Source organism: Caenorhabditis briggsae (assembly GCF_000004555.2).
Source record: "Caenorhabditis briggsae complete genome, chrV, whole genome shotgun sequence".
NCBI classification, from domain to species: Eukaryota; Metazoa; Nematoda; class Chromadorea; order Rhabditida; family Rhabditidae; genus Caenorhabditis; species Caenorhabditis briggsae.
Genome location: NC_013488.2, coordinates 6,001,704 through 6,025,177, shown reverse-complemented (window position 1 = coordinate 6,025,177; position 23,474 = coordinate 6,001,704). Strand labels below are relative to the sequence as shown.

General features: G+C 44.5%; 3 protein-coding genes across 3 annotated transcripts in view; 1 reads left to right on the top strand and 2 right to left on the bottom strand.

Moving 5' to 3' along the window:
• Positions 1–464, bottom strand: part of CBG06320 — a gene marked incomplete at both ends in the record, with an annotated part of 1,121 nt that extends 657 nt beyond the window's left edge. The window contains one exon of the mRNA XM_002647234.1: positions 51–464. Within this exon, the coding sequence (XP_002647280.1) occupies positions 51–464 (414 nt within the window). The remainder of the gene's footprint in view (positions 1–50) is intronic.
• The window catches only part of Cbr-ketn-1, a gene marked incomplete at both ends in the record, with an annotated part of 27,030 nt that extends 3,615 nt beyond the window's left edge, over positions 1–23,415 (top strand). Inside the window, 24 exons of the mRNA XM_045237113.1 lie at positions 1,730–1,738; positions 3,180–3,266; positions 5,340–5,531; positions 5,715–6,050; positions 6,095–6,253; positions 6,372–6,857; positions 6,926–7,077; positions 7,129–8,893; positions 10,144–10,537; positions 10,575–10,747; positions 10,779–11,021; positions 11,454–11,621; positions 11,763–11,867; positions 12,750–12,944; positions 12,995–13,228; positions 13,271–20,839; positions 21,037–21,042; positions 21,116–21,238; positions 21,334–21,495; positions 21,553–21,663; positions 21,747–21,956; positions 22,004–22,751; positions 22,804–23,033; positions 23,257–23,415. Of these exons, the coding sequence (XP_045093184.1) occupies positions 1,730–1,738; positions 3,180–3,266; positions 5,340–5,531; positions 5,715–6,050; positions 6,095–6,253; positions 6,372–6,857; positions 6,926–7,077; positions 7,129–8,893; positions 10,144–10,537; positions 10,575–10,747; positions 10,779–11,021; positions 11,454–11,621; positions 11,763–11,867; positions 12,750–12,944; positions 12,995–13,228; positions 13,271–20,839; positions 21,037–21,042; positions 21,116–21,238; positions 21,334–21,495; positions 21,553–21,663; positions 21,747–21,956; positions 22,004–22,751; positions 22,804–23,033; positions 23,257–23,415 (14,016 nt within the window). The remainder of the gene's footprint in view (positions 1–1,729; positions 1,739–3,179; positions 3,267–5,339; positions 5,532–5,714; positions 6,051–6,094; positions 6,254–6,371; positions 6,858–6,925; positions 7,078–7,128; positions 8,894–10,143; positions 10,538–10,574; positions 10,748–10,778; positions 11,022–11,453; positions 11,622–11,762; positions 11,868–12,749; positions 12,945–12,994; positions 13,229–13,270; positions 20,840–21,036; positions 21,043–21,115; positions 21,239–21,333; positions 21,496–21,552; positions 21,664–21,746; positions 21,957–22,003; positions 22,752–22,803; positions 23,034–23,256) is intronic.
• Positions 8,963–9,957, bottom strand: CBG06319 (the record flags this gene model as incomplete). The annotated part of the gene is made up of 3 exons (XM_002647233.1): positions 8,963–9,142; positions 9,557–9,630; positions 9,678–9,957. 3 exons carry the CDS (start codon positions 9,955–9,957, stop codon positions 8,963–8,965), a joined length of 534 nt encoding a protein of 177 aa, XP_002647279.1.
• Positions 23,416–23,474: the final 59 nt, after the last annotated feature.

Genomic DNA, 23,474 nt, shown 5'->3' with positions numbered 1-23,474 from the left:
TCTGAGATTCTGAGATTCTGAGATTCTGAGATTCTGAGATTCTGAGATACTGAGATTCTGAGATACTGAGATTCTGAGATTCTGAGATTCTGAGATTCTGAGATTCTGAGATTCTGAGATTCTGAGATTCTGAGATTCTGAGATTCTGAGATTCTGAGATACTGAGATTCTGAGATTCTGAGATTCTGAGATTCTGAGATTCTGAGATTCTGAGATTCTGAGATTCTGAGATTCTGAGATTCTGAGATTCTGAGATTCTGAGATTCTGAGATTCTGAGATTCTGAGATTCTGAGATTCTGAGATTCTGAGATTCTGAGATTCTGAGATTCTGAGATTCTGAAATTCTGAAATTCTGAGATTCTGAGATTCTGGGATTCTGAAGTTCTGGGATTCTGAAGTTCTGGGATTCTGAAGTTCTGGGATTCTGAAGTTCTGAGATTTTGAGATTCATAATAGATTCCATTTTTTCACATATTCATAGATTTCTAGATTCCTAGATTCCTAAATTCTGAGATTCCCATATGTTTTCACAGTTTTCTTCTCCAAAAAAATCAATAAAATCTCTGTCGCCTCTCTGCCAAAAGTGCACCTATAGCAGTGCTCAAGACAGTTTCTCCATAGGATTTCCTGAGATATTTGCTCAGCAAATCCCAAATAGAAAAAGAGAAAGAGATTGAGACATAGAAAGAGCACTTGAAAACTTTGGGAATCGAAAAATGAGAGAAGAAGTAAGACGAAAAAAATAGGGGGTGATGGTGATGATGAAACCGACCGTTTTTGAGGGGGAGGATTTGAAAGAGAAAGAGAGAGAGAGAGAGAGAGAGAGAAGGGTGGAACGGAGGTTCACGAAACTACTTGGCGCTTTTCGATATTATCACTGGCACTTTCTCTTCTTTTTTACTTTTCTAAAGTATTAAAATTTTGTTAATTTTTATCGAAATCAAAAAAAATTGTTTCGAGACCTCTGAATAGGATTTTTAGGAGCTTCGAATATCTATTTTTGCCCGCATATCTTTTTCTGTTTGGTATCGTTTTTTTAAATGAGCTTTACTATTCAAAAATGATTATGTGCCTTTTTTAAAATTCTCTTGACTTCTTGAATACTTGCGTTATTTTAAAAATTATTTTTCTTTTTTTTCTGGGTCTTATGGAATTTCAGTAGTGGAAAGTTCTTGGGTCTCAAGGCATCGAAGCTAAGAACCCATACATCTTGAAACCTGTATTAGAAGGGCCCCTTTAATGGAAGGGCCCTCCGAAAGAACCTTGGAATAATAGAGGGCTGGCCTTTCTAATACAGGTTTTACCGTAAATTAGGACCCGTGAAAGAGCCCAAATATTACAAATATCCTTCATTTGTGATTTCAGGACCTCAATAGGTCCCTCATTTTTCTAGGGCCCATAAAATACCGCTAAACTGATTCAGAGCCAAAAATTCTTCTTTGATCTCCCTCACCATTTCCCATTTTATAGAGCATCTCATCCTTCCAAATGTCACATTACTACTAAACCACCTTCTCCTAGCTCCCCAGCTCCTCTAAAACTACTTTTTGTTGCTCCACCAGAGCCCCTCGTCGTTACAGTAGTCTTTTGTTCACCCGTTCCCACAGATGTGAAAAATCAAGAGAGATAGGAAAAAGCTTCTCCCAAGCATCATCCCAGAGCTTGTTGCAATATCTTCCCGGCCTCTCCTTGAGACAATTCTGCCCCGAAATTGTGCTAATTGGTGAGAAACGCAGGGTTCCGAAAGCAATGAAGCAATGAGAGTTCAGAGAGAAAAAAGTGATCGGGATGGGGAAGAAAAAAGGTGTGCGGGGGAAGAGAGGAAGATCAACAGGGGCTCTCTCTCTCTCTCTCTCTCTCTCTCTCTCTCTCTCTCTCTCTCTCTCTCTCTCTCTCTCTTTCTCTTTCTATTTCTATTTCTCTTTCTCGGACACCTTGATCCTGAATCAGAAGAGACGCCGAGATGAAATTTTTGTTTGTTGGCCCTCAATCTTCTGGTCCCGATGCCATCTTGTCAATTGGCAGGATCCATGACGAAGAAAGAGAAGAAGAAGATTTCCTACTTTCACACCTTTTGATTCTTTTTTTTTCCTACCTAGCTTCCCCTTATCCCCCTTCTAGATCTGAGAAATTGATGGATCAGGCTCCCTCCTAAGCTCCGCCCACTCTACCAGACGTTCTTATATCCATCATTACTTCTTATCACCCCCAACTAGCCCGGTGCTGGTAAACAAAAACATTTTGGCACTATTTTTTCTGATTGAGGATTCTGGGTTCTTTTTGCACCCGGATTCCGTGAATTGGAGATTCGAGAATTCTGCGATTCCCAGGATCTTATAATCCTAGATTCCCAGATTTCTAGATTTTTAGGTTCCTGGGTTCTGAGATTCTGAAAATTTGATGTGGAACTTCAAACTCCCTTTATTTTTGAATTTAAAGTTTTGAAAATTCCAGAATCTCTAAATTCCCGAATTTCTTGAATTTAGAATTTTCTAAAAATTCAGAAAATTCCAATTTCGTGGAAAATGTGATTTTTCAAACAATTTAAACCCATGGTTTTTTTTCCAATTCCAAAATTTCCGAAAAGTTGCGCTATAGATGTTCGGTTTGCTTATCGATTTGCAAGATTTTCCCATTGTCTTTTTGATGATTTTTTTTCTTTTCTCTTCCGATCCACATCTCAATATTTGCTCTCGGCCATCATCATCACACAATTAGGAGATATGATCAGACATCTTATCTTTTTTTGCATAAGATTTTCATGTATGCATGCTTCAAATAGTGTTCCAATGATTAGCATTTTTCACTCCTTGATTCCCGAGGATTTTGAACATTTCCCCTGATTTTTGTAATAGGAGATTACCGTAAACACTGTAATAGAAAGTCGCCCGAACCGTCAACAGTGAGCTTGTATATCTTGGTTCCTGTAAAAGATATCAAAAAGTGGTCATGTAGCATATTTTTTCATGTAGCATATTTTTGATGCAGCATATTTCTGATATTATGATGAACATTTGATTAGCTAACTGTTTTTAGATATCATTCACAAGAACCAAGATAAATTGGCTCAAAGTTGAGAGTTAGGTGGTTCACTCTATTAGAGTGGTTACAGTAATTTCTCCAATAATGTATTTCTAGTACTTCAAATAATTTCAAGATATCTTTGATATTTTTTCAGGTCGAAAGTTCAGCGCGCATCGAGGTCTACCCCTTGAACGTGCCGGACGAACGACGAAAGGAAAATCAACTCCGCGAGCAGCAAGAGGTAAGCAAATCATTTTTCAACATTTTCAACGGAAAATAGTCAATTTCGACGTTCTGGGAATGTATTCCAGAACCTGTCAATTTCTCTGAAAATTACATAGTCTACTGAACAAATCCACAGTTTTAATTGAGAACTCTGTGTTTCGCCAAATTCCACGAATCGGAAATTTCTAGACTGTTTTTTCACAGCTTCAAGGTTGAATCTTTTTCATTAAAAACCGTCGCAATACGATATCTTTTTGTTAGGTACTGTACAGACAAATAATATAGAACTTCATATTTTATTGGTTTATTATTAAATTTGCTATTCAGTTCTAACTTTTCCTTTTAAAAAAAACTCTCGCTAAGTGTTTATGTGTTCTCATCAGGCTCATTCGCCATATTGTCTCTACATAATAGTAAGCCTGCCTTCCCTTTTGAGCTAATTGATATTAAGACAAAAATTTTATTCGTTGATAACTTTCTGATATCTTTCACAGAAATCGCACTTGGGTCCAAGTCAACGGGTCAAAAAACGCGCCCCAAATAACTTTTAGGTCAGAAGAAATTTAATAATTTCAAAGTTGACGTGGATTTGACCTAATTAATTTTAATCAACGAGTTGCAACGCGTGATTTTTTCGCCCAACGTTTAAAAGTTTGAGTTTCTCAGCCACATAATTCAGAAGCGAATTTTTTAAATGAAATCTCACGTTTACTGTGGCCCGATTTCTGGCCCGTTGGCTTGAACCCAAGTGAAATCGAGATAAATTGGCTTCAAAAAGGCGCATTGCTTTCACGTTACTTGTTTTGTCTTCCTGGTCAAAACTACCAAAAAATGTCATAAAATCTCCATTCCTCCAATTCCACTGGCAAATTTGCACCTCCTCCTGAGATCATCATCTTTTCGTAACATTACACATCTCCTCCCATGGCACACATTGTTATCCAATTGGCCGATCGGCAATGGATCCCAGTGTGTGTCTGTGCAACAAAAAACCTTTTGGCAGTTGTTTTGTCTATCGCGGATGCTCTCGGGAGCGCCAAGATATCGGATGACGTGGTCAGAGGATGGGAAAACAGGAAGGAAAGGTTGGGAACAAAATTTTGAACCTAGAATGAGGAACAACAAGTGAAGGGATAAGCAATTTCTGAAAATCTGGAATTCGGAATCTCTAGGTTTTTAGAATCAAACTTCAGAATCTCCATAATTTGAGACTTTTCAAGTACCGAGTTCAGAATTCTAGAATTCGTCGATTCCGGAATTCTGAAATTCTAAAATTCTGAAATTCTGAGATTCTCAAATACTGAAATTCTGAAATCCTGAGATTTTGATGTTCTAAACCTTTGAGATTCTGAGGTTCTAAGATTCTGAACCTCTAAAATCTTGGTGTTCAGTTTTGGGCAATCTGTGTAATCGGAATCCTTTAATTTAAGAATTTCACAAATCCGAAAATTGCCAATTAGCAAAGTTCTGAGATTTCAAGAATTTCAAAATCCCAGATTGCTTGATTCTGATTTTTTGGATTTGGATTTCTCAAATAGCGACTTTTTAGTTATTTTATTTGTCTATAATTTCATTTGCGTAATTTCAGAAATTCAAAGATTTCGAAATTCGAAAATTCAAAAAAGCAGGATTCCACAAAATGCAGATGATCCTGGGATAATTAAATTCAGAAACATGGAAAATCCAGAAAATTCAGAAAACCAGAAAATCAGAAACTCGGAAACCTTCCGTTTTCCTAATTTTCATGACTTCAATTTTCAAAAAAAATGCACGATCGGAAACATTTCGGCAAAATTTAATCTTTAAGAAAATAGAATTTTCACAAATTCCCACATTTTCTGGTTCCTGACCCTCTAAAAATTAACTCACCACTTCCTTATGAACTTCTCACCGAAATATATATCAATCACCATTTAGCTAAACGATGTGGCTCCTCACAGATTTTTGAGCTCCGAGAGAGCACTCGTTCGGGGGTCCACCCACCCCCGCAACCCCAATGACTTCGCACTTCACACAAAATGACAACAAAAAAAAAGAACTGGCTCTAAACATTGTGAAATAATTCGCCCCGCCAACTAATTTTTTGCAGCGTGATCGCCAACAACAGGCGCTCGTCGAGGCGGGTCTCGCACAACAGAGACAGCGCGACGCCGAGCAACGACGCATCCGTGACGAGCAGGATCGTCTTCGTGTGCTTTTCGAACGCGAAAAAGCGGAACGCGAGCGATTGGAAGAGGAGCGTCGGCAGTTGGAGCACGAGAAGCGATTGCGGCAGCAGCAGGTAGCCTATACTTGAACTTTGAGCTTAATTATCTCAACTTCTAAATGAGATATAGAAAATATATCAACTGATAATTTGTTTGTCACAATATCGCCTACATTTTATCAATTGACAAAAATTCGATATCCCTTTTAGAAAAAAATTAGTAAGTGAACAAACTTCATCAATAAGTTATGTTTCCAGCAGCAAGAGCTTTTCGAACGCGAAAAGGCAGAAAAGGAGGAGAGAGCTCGTTTTGAAGAGGAACGTCATCGGTTGGAGCACGAGAAGCGGTTAAGGCAACAGCAGCAAACTCAGCCTTACCATCTTCAGTATCCACAACACCACCACCAGCAGCACCAACCACACCAAGCTTGGCAAGATTTCGAGCTAGTCCATCGACCTCAATACGCTTCTGACGAGTATCAAGAACCACATTACGCGCAGATCAGACCACACCAGCAGCAGCAACAACATCGTCAAGAAGTATCCCATCAGAATCTCTACGAACAACACCGTAGACAGCAGCAGTTGAATAGAGTAGGGCGTTGAGAGTGGTTCTGTGGATTTTTGAAAGTTTTTAGGAGCAGCAAATCTATCAACAGCAACACCATCACCATCAGCAGCAGCAACAGGAACATCAAACACCGTTCCATCACTTCAACCAATATCAGCAGCATCTCAGAGACCATCATCAAAACACAATGCCAGTATTCAGACAGCAGCAACCTACCCAAGTTACTGTGAGTTTGACCAGGGAATTAGACTATGAAATCCGTTAAGTCGAAGAGCCCCAGAAGGTCTAAAAAGCATTCTTCAGGGTCAAGTTATTTCTGTTTCCTAAACCATTGCTATTTCCAGAACGGCGGACCAAAAGCAGCAAATGGTTTCGCAAAAACTGCCAACGGGTCAGCAGCAAACGGTTCAGCAAAGAATGGATCCGCCATCCACGCAGCAAACGGTGGCGGACCATCCCAATCAGCACGCGGGCACGAACACGGAGCAGCACTCGTCAACGCCCGACCACCACAATTCCTCGTCCATCCACAATCCGTCGCAGCAAAGGCTTTCGAGACAGTAACATTCAGCGCGAAAGTCGTCGGAACACCAACACCCCAGCTGACGTGGCAGAAGTCAGATGGGACCGTTATCCAGTCGGGTGGCAAGTACAAAATCGAGACGGGTCCGGATGGCAGCGGACGGCTCATCATCGAGAAAGTGGATGCTCACGACGCCGACATGTACATGTTGGTAGCTAGAAATGAGGGAGGATCGTTCCAGAGCAGGTTCTCATTGAACGTTCTCCGTAAGTTTATATTTTCATCTCTGAAATGGTTTGCCAAGTTCGCTCTATTGGAAAAAAACATGTAAAAGTTTGAAAGAGGATTCCAAAATAATATTTTTCAGAAGCCAAGTCGCCGGAAGCGCCAGAATTCACTGGCAAATTCCAGTCGACGACACTTTACGACGGGGACTCGGTGAAGCTCTACTGCAAGGCAGCCGGAGAGGGTGTGAGCTTCAGGTGGTTCAAGGACAACGAACCGATCTCATCAGGTGGCAGTTATAAGTGAGTTCTCGAGAATACTTGGGCTGTTTTCCATTTTCTAATTGTTTTCAGCGTTGACTCAAAGGGCAACGAAACCACCCTTCACATCAACAACGCCACCCTCAAAGAAGGAGGATGGTATCGGTGCGACGCCACCAACAAACACGGAACAACAACTCTCAAAGGACGAGTCGTCGTGAATTCCCGCCAAAAGTTCACAGGCCCAGCCCATCGAGAAATGATCACTCTTCGCAAAGTTGACAAGGTGGAAAGATCCAGAACACCAGTTAACCAACTGCAAGATGTCGCAGCATCAAAGTCAGCGCCAAAGTTTGAAGGATCTCTACAATCCCAACAACTGATCGAAGGTCAATCTGCGAGACTGGAAATCAAATACACGCCAGTCGATGATCCGAATTTGAGAATTGCTTGGCTCCTAAACGGAAAGGCTATCTTGGCATCGTCCCGTATTGCGACTCTCACTGACTTTGGAATTGCTGCTCTGGAAATCAATCCAGTTACAGTATTCGATCAAGGAGAGTATACCATTGTGGCTGTGAACCCACTTGGAGAGGCTAGAGTCGCCGCAAACATCGCCGTTGTTGGACATGGAAACTTCATTCAGCAGGGACAATCCGGCACTCAATTCGGAGGAACCACCTATCAATCCAAGGGAGCTCAGGCACCAGCTGGAGTGCAATTGGATTTGCCAAACTTCCATTCTGACTTGAGATCTCAGGAGATCTTTGAAGGACAGCCGATTCATCTGGAGACCAAGTTGACACCAATCAATGATAAGAGCTTGAAGGTAACTTGGTTGTTGAATGGCAAGGAATTGCCAAACAATGACAAATACCGCCAAGCCTTGTCGCACGGATTCGCCACCTTGGACATCCCACAAACCTCGAAAGACGATAGCGGTTACTACTCCTGCCGCGCTTCCAACCAACTTGGAGACGCTGAAAACCAAGCCACCATCATTGTCCACCCCAAAGTCGAGCTTCATCAATTTGAGCAAAACAGTCAATTGGATGTCGATGATGTCAGAGAGATTCAGTTCGCTCACTCACAGGAGGACCAAACCCCCAAGTTCATTTCGCAATTAAAACCATTTCATTGTGAGCAGGAACTTGGAAGATCCATCTTCGAGGCTAGAATCCAACCAATCAATGATCCATCTCTCCGAGTTTCTTGGCTCAAGGACGGGCAGCCACTTCCAAACGCCAACAGAATTCAAATCTTCCAAAACTTTGGTGTCGTTTCCCTCTCCCTTCATCCAACGTATCCAGAAGACGCCGGTGTCTACACTTGCGTTCTTTTTAATTCTCATGGTCAAGCTCAATCATCCGCTGAGCTCACCACCGTCTGGATCGACACTCTTCAATTTGACACCAAGCATGCTGATAGTCTCCCGATTATCGGATACCTTGACAGCCACCAAATTCATATCGGACCTCAGACTGTTGACCGTCCAGAAGAATTCAACTCTCTGGAAGCCCCCAAATTCGCCAGAGAGCTTACCGGAAAGATCGAGGTCATGGAGAACGAACCAGTTCATTTCGAGGCTAGAATCCAACCAGCGAATGATGTCAAGATGACTGTCGAATGGTACCATAACGGAAGTCCTCTACCAGCCGCCCATCGCTTCCGTCCAATGTTTGACTTTGGATACGTGGCGTTGGACCTTCTCTACGCCTACCCACAAGACTCTGGAACCTATACACTGGTTGCAAGAAACGAATTGGGAGAGGCTAGAAGCAATGTGGAATTGGTTGTGGGTACTGAGAAGGTGCTTTATTTGGAACCACATCATCCAGAAGGATTGGAGAGAATTAAGGTGAGCAATAACACAAAAACTGATGATCAAAATTGAGATTCAAATAACTTGAGAGTAATACATTATGAATTATACACAAACATTATAATCACATCCGGTCGGGCAGCATTTCTTGCCCTTACAGTCTTGGTCAGTGGTACACCAACTGATTGGAGTGTAGACCATGCATTTGTAGCCAAGTTGTGTTGGCGTTGGGCAGGTACCGGGCATCGGGTGACAACAGCGTTGGGTGGAAAAGTCCAAGCAAACCTTGAAGAATACTAATTAGTGGTTATGATTATTCAAGCTCAGCTTTTCACTCCCTTCAAACTCAAAGCTCTTGATACGTTCAAAAAGCGGAATTTTCAACTAGTCCTAGTTCATAGCCTATAGACAGAGTCTTCGATGAATAAGCCCAAGTAAGATACCTGAGTTCAAAACAAGCATTTTTGAAATACTCCACAAAATCAAATAGGACTCAATCTTCCTAGATGGACCTTTCTATTATATATGTTAAATTTTGAACCGGGTTATGGCTTCGCCCTCCGACTTCACGAGCTTGTAACTCGGTACCTAGAATAGTTAGAAAAATTTTGCTAACTATACAAATTTTGTAAATTTCCTGCTTTACGTTTTAGCAATTGATCATTTTCCCCTAGCCCTTTTAGTTTAGAAATAACTCACCGTTCCCGATGGACACTTTGCTGACTTGACACACGATGCAGTTAGGAATTTGAGACGACATACTGGGAGGCCTACTAAAAATTCGAAACTATTTTACAGAAAAGTTTCCATAACAACTCACTTTCAAACGATTCCTTTTGCTTATTTTGCTCATAGTCATCCATCAAAATTTCATCGGTTTGACACTCCTCACGATAGACACCCAAGATTTTCCAATACTCGCATAGTGGAATAGTTTTTGGTTTTTGCGGCGCGGCCACCGGGGCGTAATATCTTGGCTCATCGGTGAATGGAAGATTCAGATGCGGGATGCGGTACTGCGAAAGACGCGGCTGATTTTGAGATTGATAACACGTGATAGCGGTTATCAGAGAGCAGAAGAGCAATAGGAAGGGATGCATAGTGTAACAAATGACCCATTTTGGTGGGAAAGAGAGGGGCAGAAGGGGATTATAAGTGGGTCAATAAAACTTGGAGGAAAGGAGCGGCTTGTTTATTTAGGTATATACTTTGCGCACCTTATAAGGTTATATATTGTTTTTGTTGATTGGGTGGCAAATGCGCGGAAATTTGGGTTTACTGATAAGAAGGGAAGGACCAACAGACACACAAACAGATCGTTCCAGGAACTCGAACAAGACCGTCGTCAAGGAATCGCTGAAGTCGAGGACCGCACCTGCGATGCCGCTCCGAAGTTTCTCAACGACATCCAAGATATTGAGCTCCACGAACACGAGAACATCCACGTCGATCTTCGTGTGACGCCAGTCAACGACCCAACCATGGTCATCGAATGGTTTGTCAATGGGCGCCCGTTGCTTACCGGAAGTCGTGTCAAGACTCTGAACGAGTTCGGATTCATTGCTTTGGACATCAAGGGAGCGATTGCAGAAGACTCTGGAACCTATTCGGTCAGAGCTAGCAACATGCTCGGAGAGGCCATCCGCCAGTGTCAAATTACTGTAATTCGTAAGTGGTTTTGTTGGAATATTTGAATATTCATTTGAAAATGTTATAGCTGCCGGCCAAATCATGTCCGACACTCAACATCAAGAATCTTTGGGAAAAATCAACTACCTCGAAAATCTCAACAAGTATGGGAGAGTCGAAGTCGAGGATAAGGGACCAGATGGACCACCAAACTTTGTTGTACCACTTCAAGCAGATTTGGGAGATGTAAGTTTTTCTGAAGTTGAGAGTCTCAAAAACAAACAAATTCCAGATCGAGGAAGGAGAGCCAATCCATTTGGAGTGCCAGGTTAACCCAATCAACGATAACACTCTGAAAATCGTTTGGCTCCGCGACGGACAACCAATTCCACACGGACACCGATTCCGAACATTCTATGATTTCGGATTTGTGTCTTTAGATATTCTTGGATTCTATGCTCAAGACGCTGGAACATATACTTGTCGTGCTGAGAACTCTCTCGGACAAGCTGAGACTCAAACGACTATTCGATGTGCACGTAAGTTGAGGATTTTGAACTTGTACGCCAGTTATTGGAGGTACCAGCTGAGCTCAGCCATGAACGGAGTAAAAATTATGTTACCCTAGAACCACCCACGCGACGCTCATTATGAAATGCTCATTGGAGCACACCAGGAGCCTCCCTGTCCTCCCGTAAAACTATGTTGAACTTTAAGCTTATTTGATTCCTGCCGCCCGCCGAAAAGTGCGTAACCCAATGCCTTCCTTCTTTTTTCTTCTTCACCGAATTTCCATTCGCACACTGTTTTCTCTCCATCACTACTATTATTATTCGTTGGCTCCCAGATGAGCTCCAATAACAGCTCTAATAACAGATACGTGTTTGGTGTCAATTATGGCCCTAAGCCTACAGTACCCTCATCATCTAGTAGTCTTAGTGGCATGGGTCATGTATTGAAAGCGCAGCAGCCGGCAAAAGCGAAAAAATCGAATGGAATGGGTTTATTGAACTTGTCGAATTCAGCGAAAGACGCCATTCTTGGAGCCGTACAACATCCACGAAGCTATGCGAGAATCCAGGAGATCGAGGCTCCAAAACCACCACCACAAGAGGTTCCAGACCTTCCACAGCAGGTGAGCGTTTGGAAATTCAAATTGTATTAAAAGTATTGTAAAATGGGTCCCCAACATTGACCAAATTTATCGATTTTTCAAATTTTTTAACGAGGAAATCAAAATTATAATTATAATTAAATAATTGCCCAATTTTTTCAGCCACCTGCATTCGTCAAACAACTCGGACCAGCCATTCAGTGTATGGAGGGAGATAATGTTTATCTTGAGGCCCAAGTTACACCAACCGACGATAATACTTTGACAGTATGTTTGAACTTTTTTGAATTGTTCATTTTTAAGTTTTTCTAAGTTTTTAATTTTTCTCGGGACCTTTTTTGAATTCTGGGAATTTCGCCCTGTATTTTTGCAAAAAAATATTCAAATTTCCCGCATTTTTTCTAATTGGGTGTGGTCAACAACTTTCGAGGTTAAACAAAAGGGTGAATAGGGAAACACGAAACATAGCAAGAAAAAAGCAAATATTGGTTTTGAGATGACTCTCGGAATCTTCTTTTTCTTCTTACTCTTTGGCAACTTGATCAGAATTTTTTAACTAATTAGTTTTTCATGATTGAGAATTTTTGTGAAAATTGAAATTCTAGTTTTTAAGTTAAGAAGTGTCAGCGATGAGTTTAAAGGTTTTCAATTCGTCAGAAATTTTTAGAACATCTTGAATGGCGAATTTTTTAAAAATCACTCGAAAATTGCAAAACTTTTCGATATTTAATAATCCTATTAATTGAAAAAAAAAATTCTACAGTACCTGACAAAATTATACTGATAAATAGTATTTTCAGTAATAAATACATAGTAATAAATAATTGAAAAATCGGACCCATTAGCTTCGAGCTCATTTATCTCGTTCCCTATGAAAGATATCAAAAACGTGTCAACTGATAGAATGTTTGTGCTACTATGATAAACAATTTACCAGTTTATAACTTTTTTAAATCTTCGACAGGAACCGTGAATAATGGACTTAAAGTTGAAAGCTAAAAGGTCCTTATTTAACAAGTTTACGTTGCCCTACTTTGACCTACAACTTTGACCCACTTTCCAGTGTTAAGTGCTTTTTTCTCTATCACTGAAAGAATCATTTTTGTTTTTTATCACCAAAGATTAGATACTAATCCTAATTGTTTCCAGTACGAATGGCTTGTCAATGGTCAGCCATTGATGAAGGCTCATCGATTCGTGCTCTCACAAGACTTTGGCTACATTGCCCTCAACATTCTCTACTGCTATCCAGAGGACAATGGTACCTACACTCTCGTGGTCAGAAACCGAGCTGGAGAAGCACAATCGTCAGTCGACATCAATTGCGGACACACTGGAGGCAACGTGAGTTTTCAAATTTCTTTAGTGGGCATTTGTGATTTTCTCGGTTTCAGTTCACCGACTCATTTCATCCAAACTCGCTCGGAAGAATCGCCGAGCTCGAGGCTCCAATTCAACGTGCCGAACCACTGCCGGACAAGGAGAAGGAGTTGCCGAAGATTGTCAAAACGCTTCCACCAACCATTGACTCGGTCCATGAGTCGCAGACTTTGCATTTGGAAGCTCAAGTCACACCGATTGATGATAACACCTTGAGAGTGAGTTTTTTTTCCAGAAGCTCTGTAAATGTCTAAAAATCAGAATAATTTTCAACGTGATTCAATTTTCAGTACGAATGGCTTTTCAACGGAAACCCACTCAAGGCCTCCAGCAGATATCGTGTGCTCAACGATTTCGGATTCGTCTCCCTTGACATTGACTATATCATTGCTGAGGACAGCGGAAAGTACACGTTGGCCGTCTATAACGCCGCTGGTCGCGCTGAAACATCTTGCGAATTCAAGGTCGATCGTCTCAAATCCATCCTTTCGGACACCGCGCATCCAGAATCTCTTCGCCGTATTCGTGAGATGGAACAACTTCAACCAGCTAAGCCATCCGATGATGATGGACCAGCTCAACCACCAGTGTTCACTCAAGCACTCACCGGACCGACTGAACCTCTCAAGGAAGGACAATCGGTTCATATGGATTGTGTGGTGCAGCCAATCAATGATCCAAGTCTCAAGATTGAATGGTTCCATGATGGAAGACCACTCATGTTTGGATCCCGTATCCGCACGATTCATGACTTTGGATATGTTGGCCTTGAATTCCTTCACGTCCATCCAGAAGACACTGGAACGTACACCTGCAAGGCGACCAATCTCATCGGAGAAGCTACAACCGATATCTTCCTCGAGTGCAAATCCCGTCGCAACATCTACCTTGATACTCATCACGAATCTTCTTGGGTCAAGATCCAGGAAATCGAGAATCGTGTCGATGAGCGTGAGCCAACACCAGAGCTCACCTTCCAACCACCAACGTTCACTGAGAACTTGGCCGATAAGGATGACGCTCAAGAGGGACAGGCGATTCGTTTGGAGTGCCGCTTGATTCCAGTCAACGATCCAACCATGCGAGTCACTTGGACCAGAAATGGAGATCCACTTCCAGAAGCATCAAGATTCATGCCAGCAAGAAACTTCGACTACGTCAATCTCGACATCTTGGCTTTGTATGGAGAGGACTCTGGTGTCTACACCTGCAAGGCTGTCTCTGCATTTGGAGAGGCTGCCACGTCATGTAACGTCAAGTGCGCCGCCACCAAGTCTCTTCTTTTGGACACCATGCACGATGCCTCGTGGCAGAGAGTTCAAGAGATTGAGAACCGTCCAAAAATGGAAGCCGTCGATGATGAGCCAGAGAAGAGTGCTCCGAAGTTTGTGACACAGTTGAACAATTCACTTGGAGAGCTTCAAGAGGGAGTTCCAATCCATTTGGAGTGCCAAGTGGAGCCAACCAACGACAGTCAGTTGACAGTGCAATGGTACCACAATGGACAGCCACTTGCCAATGGACATCGCTTCCGTACTCGTCACGATTTCGGATACGTTGCCCTTGACATCCTCTATGCCTTTGCTCAGGACACCGGAGAATGGGCATGTGTTGCTAGAAACGCTCTCGGAGAAGCCCAGACTGTCGCCAACTTCACTGTGTTGCCACGTGGAACCATCTACACCGATTCTCAACATCCAGAGAGTTGGCAGAAGATCCAGGTGCTCGAGGCTCCAAAGGCTGCAGCACCAGAACAACCAGACGCCGAGCATGACGCTCCACAGTTCATTGAACCACTTGAGAGTCTGGAGAGAATTGAATTCCAACCAGCTCACTTCCAAACGAAGGTCACTCCACAAACCGATCCAAACCTCAGAATTCAATGGTTCAAGGATGGCCAGCCACTCAGAAATTCTAACCGATTCAAGCTGACGACTGATTTTGGATACATCTCGTTGGATATTGCTCACACTATCCCAGAAGACAGTGGAGTCTACTCTGTCAAGGCCAGCAACGCTAAGGGAGAGGCTGAGGTTCAAGCTCAACTCACCGTTAGTGGAAATGCTTCGATTCTCGGAAACACTCAACATGAGCAATCGTGGCAGAAGATCCAACTCATCGAGGCACCAAGAGCTCCGGGAGAAGAAGCACCGGATGTCAAGCATGGACCACCAAAGTTTGTCACTCAACTCCACAGTTTGGACGGAGTCGTTGAAGGTCAACCATCTCATTTCGAGGCTCAATTCATTCCATTCTCGGATCCAAGAACATCGGTCCAATGGTATCTCAACGGACAGCCATTGTCTGCTTCTTCCCGCAGAATCCTTCGCAACGACTTCGGATTGGTCTCTCTCGATCTTCAATACACTCTTGGAGAGGATGCCGGAGAGTACTCTGTGGTTGTTAAGAATTCTGAAGGAGAAGATCGCACAAATGGATCTCTTTCATGCACCACCAGAGCTGCCATTCTTGGAGACACTCAACACGCACAGTCCTGGCAGAGAATCCAGGAGATCGAAGCTCCAAGAGCACCAGGCGCCGAACCAGAAGGACCAGTCTACGACAAGCCATCGTTCATCCAACCACTTCAATCTGTTGGCGATCTTCCAGAAGGATCTGTTGCCCTTCTTGAAGCTCGTTTGGTTCCAGTCAATGATCCAAACCTTCGTGTGCAATGGTTCTTCAATGATCAACCACTTATGGAGTCGAACTGGATTTCAACCAGCAATGACTTCGGGTGTGTCTCATTGAGAATCGCTCCTGTCTATGCTAGACACACTGGAGTGTACTCTTGCAAAGCATGGAATGAGAGTGGAAACGCTGTCACTTCTGCCAATGTGGGAGTTCAAGGATCCGAAGGTCTTCTTCTGGATACTTCCCATCCAGTGTCCCTCCAAAAGATTCAAGAGCTCGAAGCAATTGACAAGTACGCACGTCTTGATGCTCCAGAGAGAGAATTCGACAAACCACAATGGGTTCAAGGATTCGAGAACTACGAGAATGTCGGAGAGGGACAAACTGTTACTCTTCATGGACTTGTCGAGCCATCTGGAGACCCAACTCTTCAAATCGAATGGCTTCTCAACGGAACCCCACTCAGAAATGCCAACCGTTTCCGCCAAGAGCTCGAATTCGGAAATGCCATTCTCACCATTGTCCATGTTCTCCCACATGACTCTGGAGTCTACACCTGCCGTGCTTGGAACATCCATGGAGAAGCTTCCACCTCAGCCACTGTCACCACCGCTGGATATGAGAAGATTCTCTATGACTCTCAGCATCCAGTCTCCTGGGAAAGAATTCAAGAGCTCGAGGCACCAAAGATTGTCGAGGAGATCGAGGAGGTCATCCAGAAGGAGAAACCAAATTTCATTACTCAACTCGAGTCCGCTGAGAATGTTCCAGAAGGAGTTCCACTTCATTTGGAGGCTACATTCCAACCAGCCAGAGACTCTGAGCTCAAGGCTGTCTGGCAAAAGAACGGACAACCACTTGGAGCATCTCAATTGGTTCAAACCAAACACGAACTCGGATGGGCCACCTTGGACATCTCATCTGTCAATGAAGATCACAATGGAGTCTACACTCTTACTATCTCCAACAGCGAAGGAGAAGCGGTGTCTACTGCTTCGATTCGTGTCGCCGGAACTGGGCCAATTCTCGGAGACACTCGTCATGAGGAGTCTTGGAAGAGAATCCAGATTCTGGAAGCTCCAAAAGAGGCGGAACCAGACGCACCAGCTCCAGTCTATGACCATCCAGCCATCAACACCCAGATCGAGGACAAGGAGTGCAATGAAGGAGATCATGTCCACTTCGAGGCGCTTATCACACCAGTCAACGATCCACGACTTCAAGTTCAATGGATCCGCAACGGAGTTCCACTTGCTCACGGATCGAAGTACGCCATTCAACAAGACTTTGGAATCTGCACGCTCGATATTGCCTACACCTACCCAGAGGATGAGGGAATCTATCAACTCCGTATCTGGAATCCAGAAGGAGAAGCTGTGTCATCTGCAACTCTCAAATGTCACGGAAAAGACGCAATTCTTGGAGACGTTCAACACCAAGAAAGTTGGAAGAGAATCCAAGAGATTGAGGCTCCAAAGCCAAAGCTCGAGGAAGCCGATCCAGAACCAAAGGGACCCCCACGCTTCATTCAACAACTCTCCAGTCCCGGAGATTTGGTTGAGACTCAACCAGCTCACTTCGAAGCTACTGTTGAGCCAGTGGATGATCCAACACTTACCATTAGTTGGTTCCTGAATGGACAACCAATGTCTGCTTCTTCTCGAGTCAAGATGATCAATGACTTTGGATGGGTGATTATGGATATCGCTCAAACTGAGCCAAGAGATTCTGGAGAGTGGAAGTGTGTGGCTAAGAATGCCGCTGGAGAAGCCTCATCTACAGCCACCATCAATGTTCAAGGAAAGGAAGTCATCCTCCAAGATTCTCTTCAACCACAATCCTTGGATCGTATTCGACAGATCGAGGCTGGAAAGCCTGCCCCAACAGAGCGTCCAGATCAAGAATTCGAAGCTCCAGTCATCGTCAATGCCCTTCAAGTTCAAGGAGCTTTGGAAGAAGGAGGAAGTGCTCACCTTCAAACTCAATTCACTCCAGTCGCCGATCCATCCATCAAGGTCGAATGGCTCAAGGACGGACAACCAATCTTCCATTCCAACCGATACAAGATGGTTCACGATTTCGGATTCGCTGTTTTGGATATATTACATCTTTTGAAGCACGACGCCGGTGAGTACACCTTCCGTGTGACCAACCGCAACGGAGATGCTTCCACATCCACCAGCTTCCAAGTTGCCGAGAGCTCCGGACTCATTCTTCAACCACAGAACGAGCAGAAGGCTAGAGCTGTCGAGACATTGGAGGAGAATCTTAGAAGACGTCCAGAGGAGGTGGAGCAAGAACTCAAGGAGGCAACTCCAGTGTTCATCGAGCCGCTTTCGGCACCAGTGGAAACTGAGGAAGGGGGACGTGCTCATTTTACTGCTCGCTATGAGCCAGTGAATGATAACCAACTCCAAGTGCAATGGTACCATGATGGAAGACCACTCAAGAATGGAAGTCGTATCAAGACAATCAACAGCTTCGGATACGTCGTTCTTGAGATCAGCCCAACTTACCCAGAAGACAACGGAGAGTACACTTGCCGTGCTGTCAACCGAGTCGGAGAAGCTGTCACATCCACCAAACTCACTTGTTCACCAAAGGAAGGAATCATCAGTGCCACCCAACTTCCAGAGCGTATGGCGAATGCTGGAAGAAGAATCGCAGAGATTGAAGCACCAAGACCAGCTGTTCCAGATGCACCGGACGCTGATCACGGACCACCAAAGTTCACTTCAGCTCTTGCTGGACCACCAGAGCTTCAAGAAGGACAACAAGCTCATTTGGAGTGCCAGGTCACCCCAGTAGCGGATCCAAGATTGAAGATCGAGTGGTTCCATGATGGTCAACCAGTGAAACATACCAACCGAATGAAGGTGATTCACGATTTCGGATTCGTTGTCCTGCAACTCACGCCAGCAGAGCCACAAGACTCGGGAACTTGGACTTGCCGTGCAACCAATCAACACGGTTCCGACGAGGTGTCCACTGAAATCAAGGTCGTCGGTGGTGGAGGTGTCTCGTACGAATGGCAGAGCCCTGCACAGCGCAAGGAGCGCATCACCGAGTTGGAAGACTGGATTCATAGACCAAAGGAGGATCTCAACCTTCCTCCTGTGGACTATCCAGCACCCACTTTCTCTCAAGACCTCACCGATCTCGGACAACTCAACGAGGCTGACGCCACTGCGTTCGTTTGTGTCTTGGAGCCAATTGGAGATCCAACTCTTAGAGTTCAATGGGAGCATAACGGTCATCCTATCCCGTATTCTAACCGAATCTCTTGCACCAACGAGTTCGGAGTTGCCACTCTTCTCATCAAACATCTCATTGCCGCCGACGCTGGAGAGTACAAGTGTGTCGCCACCAATGCCAAGGGATCTGCCACTTCCACCGGGCACGTTGCAGTTGAATCCGCCACCCAGATCGATGCTCCACAAGTCGTTCAACAACTTGTGGACAGTGTTGAGAACATTCTTGAAGGCGATTCCATCCACCTTGAATGCCGTGTCACTCCAATCAACGACCCACGTCTTCGTGTCGAATGGCTCAGAAATGGAGCTCCACTTCCAGAAGCTTCCCGATTCAAACCAACGTTTGAGTTTGGATTCGTCAGCTTGGATATTCTCTACGCTTATCCTGAAGACAATGGAGATTACGAGTTGGTTGTTATCAATGATAAGGGAGAGGCGAGATCAAAGACGAAGCTCACCGTGCTTCCAAGACCATCCCTGGACTACACCTCCCAAACCCATGGAAACCAACAAGACTCCTTGGAATCTCACTTCAAGCAACACTCGCAAACGAAACTCCAACTCACCGCCAACGACATCTACAATGAGAGTGACAAGCGCGCTCCAGAATTCCGCACCCAACTCCAGAACATCGGAGTCTTGGAAGGAGAGTTCTGTCGCTTCGAAACTCAAGTCGCCCCAATCAACGACCCATACCTCAAGGTCGAATGGTTCAAGGATAAGAAGCCAGTGCTCCTCGGACACCGTTTCAGATCTACTCTCGATTTTGGATTCGCTTGTTTGGATCTCCTCTACGCTCTTCCGGATGACACTGGAGAGTACCATTGCGTTGCCACCAACCGTCACGGTCAGACCATGATTAGTGCCAAATTGGCATGCCAAGGAGCTTCCCACGTCATCACTGACAGTCAGATGCCTCAAGGATTAAGAGTGAGCAATGTGAAAAAGGACAACAAGAACATCTACTGGAGCGAGCAAGGAGGACCTGCTCAGCCGAAGCAGAAGCAAGCGCCACAATTCACGATCCCACTCAGAAATCTCCAGGTTACCGAGAATCAACCAGCAAGATTTGAGTGCGCTGTCACTGGATATCCGAGACCAAAGGTCACCTGGTACATCAACAAGAATCAGTGTCTCCATGGCCACCGCTTCAAGCTCAACTTCGACGGACTCCACTATCTCACTGTCAGCAAGTCCAGAATTTCCGATGCCGGAGAAGTCGTGGCTATCGCTAGAAACACCGAGGGAGAAAGAATCTCTACTGCCACTTTGGACATCTTTCAGAACGATGACTTCAGACAAGCCAAGCTCCGCCCAGCCAACTTCAAAACATCCGAAGAGCTCAGAGAGCGTGAGTTGCAATGGCAACGTGACACTCTTGGATCTCTTGGACCAGCCTTCGAAGCCGCACCAAAACCAGATGCTCAGAAGCTTATGCATGTGGAGAGAGCACAGAGCCCAATCGAGCCACTCGAATCTCAAGAGCTCATTCAGAAGTTTACTCGCCCACGCGACGATCAATTCTACAACAAGTTGTCGTACGTCGAACTTCAGAAGCCACAATTCAAGGGAATGGAGTTGGAGGCGGTAAACTTGAAGGCTGGAAAGGTGGAGAAGTACCAACCACCAGTCGAGGAGATGGAACGAGTCAACCTCAAAGCAGTTCCAGACAAGGAGCAGAAGGAAGTCGGATGGGAGCGGCCAGATTGGGCTGGACAGGAAGGAGGCTCCAAGTTGCCAGGAGCAGATGAGGGACGCTTCAAGAAGCTTCCAACGCCACCACCAGAGTTGGACGTTCCAGCTAGAGATCAAGTGAAACTGAAGACCGCAAAGCCAACGAGAGGCAAGGATTTGGAAGCTGGAGAACGTGTGAAGTTGCAGACGGAGAAAGCAAAGATCAAGGAGATTCAACAGAAGCCAGAGCAACCCAAAGAGGAGCCAATTGTGCATAAGGATACTGTACAATTGAAGGTGAGCTGAAAGTAGTCGACGTGTTTTTAAATGGATATTGGAAATGCTTTGAAAATTGGGTCGAGGTTAATTCGAACTTTCTTAAAAAGATCTGAAGCCGTCATCGTAAAACTTTGACCAGTAACAGTTCTCAGGATCTTCAAATTGACCTTGACACTTTTTGAATTCCAATACCCTTTTTTTGGTCCGCTCACAAGAGGGTCGTATGCACCACATCACCACAGTCCTATCCCCCAATTCATCCTTCACAAATGCATCGTGCCCATCCCGTTTCAGACCCAACAACTTCCAAAAACCGGACTCAAGGGTGACCACTTCACTGTGGATCGTGAGAAGGATCTCAAGGAGACGCCAGCTGTGGTGAAGCCAGTTATCGAGGAGACCCGAATCAGCAACAAGGTATGTGTGCAACTAATCAGTTCTTCTTTGCCCTTTTTAATACTAATTGAATGATTGTTGTGTGTCTTGTCTTAGAGTTTGAATGATTCTTGCAGAGTATTTCTAAAAGCTCGTCTTCTTCTTACCAAGCAACCAATTTTGAACTACCTCGCATCGAAACCACCGACACTTCTGAATACGAGTCTTCATTCACGTCGAACCAAGGAAGAATCACCTACCAGGCCTATCGAGAGCACAAGGAATCGTCGTCTTCCGATGTTTGTGTTATTTTTTTTTCTTCTGTCTTTTGTATGACTTTCTGATTTCTTGTTCAGGTTTATCTTTCCGTGGAGACTGCAGACGAGTCGTTCTCCCAAGTTCAGCGACTTGAGTATAGCCCTAGAAGCCCACGAAGGGAGAGAGTGATTGGATTTCATATGATCAGGGTTGGCATGTTTTTTCATGAATGGAGTTTTGAATGTTTTTTGAATGGTTTTGAATGAAAAATACTAGACCTCTATGTGTATAGATACCTTCCTTATATCAATCCTTCCAGCCACAACCAACAAAGATTGGACAATCCAAACAAGCGCCACCAACCATTTCCCAACAGCTGAAGCCACTTCAGGGTGAACTCGGAAAGGCTGCCAAGTTTGTCATTGAGTTCGCCGGAGCTGCTCCAGTCAAGGTGACTTGGCTCAAGGATGGAAAGGAGATCAAGAGCACGTTCAGATCACAGGTGAGATTTCACAGTAGATGGTTCACTCGCAAAACGCAATATTCCAGATCAATACCACCCCAACCAGCTCCAGTCTCCATATCGGTCGTCTCGAAAACTCTCACTCTGGCGAATACACCGTCCGACTTGAGAACGCCGCCGGAACCGTCGAATCTCTTGCCAACCTTACCGTCGCACCACCATCTGCCACTGGAAAGGCCCCAGACTTCAGCGCCCGTCTCAACGACCTCCGCATCCAACAGAATGGGCCAGCCGAGTTCTCTTGCCAGATCGGAGGAGAACCAAAACCAACGATTCAATGGTTCAAGGATGGACAACCACTTCCGAATGACGATCGCTTCCAGGTTGTTGAGGAAGGAGGAGCCTACAAGCTCAAGTTCGCTAGCATCCTTCCAACTGATGCAGGTATCTATGAGATTGTGGCGAAGAACGGAGCAGGAGAGGCGAGATGCAAGGCCCGACTCAACGTGAATCTCCAGAAGACCGGAAAGGGTGCGGAAGAGGGACCACGCTACGAGGCGCCAAGATTCACATCACAAATTCAACCAATTGTTGTTGACGAAGGAAAGGGTGCTCAGTTCAGTGCCAAATTCTCCGGATTCCCAGAACCAACGATCCGGTGGTACAGGAACAATGAGCCAGTCAAACATTCCGATGGTTATGAGATTTCGCAATCCAAGGGAGAGGCGATTCTCAGGATATCTGGAACTAAGAATGAAGACGTTGCCGAGTACAAGGTGGAAGCCAGTAATCCAGCTGGAAAGGCATCGTCAGTGGCGAATCTTGTATTGACTCGTAAGCCTTCCTCATTTGTTAAAGAAACCTTTTAAAACATTTTGATTTTCAGCACGATCCGGAAGAATCGCCAAGTCAACCATCTCACGTGGTGGATCTGCCGCTTATCAGTCGACTGATAAGGCCGCCGCAGACGCTCCACACTTTGTTGCCAAGCTTTCGGATATCTCTGCTCGTCAGGGACATACCGTGAAGTTTAGCGCCGAAGTTGATGGAAATCCAGAGCCAAGTGTCATCTGGCAGTTCAAGGGAAAACCTATCACTGCATCGAATAATGTTAAGGTAAGCTAGAAAGAGCGTGCGGCGGGTGAGAGAGCGCAGAGAAACAAGACACTCCAGTTTCTCTGCGTCTCTCTACTCTACGTTCTTGAGATTCAGCTATCAAACTTTTACAGCTATCAAACAGTTGTAAACTGAAAAATGTGTATAATTTTATTCTCAACATTTTTGTAAAGTTCATTTTTACCAAATTATAAACGCACTTATATTGGCTCTTTTTGAACAGAAAGAATTCCAATTTTTTTTTCAGATCTCTCGTGAAGGCAAACGTGCAATCCTCGAGTTGGCCCGTGTCACACCGGACAGCGCCGGCGAGTACCAAATCGTCATTCGAAACGACAAGGGAGCCGCCACGTCGCAAGCCAAGCTCACACTCAGTGCGTAGAAACGTTCCAGAACGACAACCTGCTGAAACCTTGCTGAAAAAAATCTGAAAACTCTAGA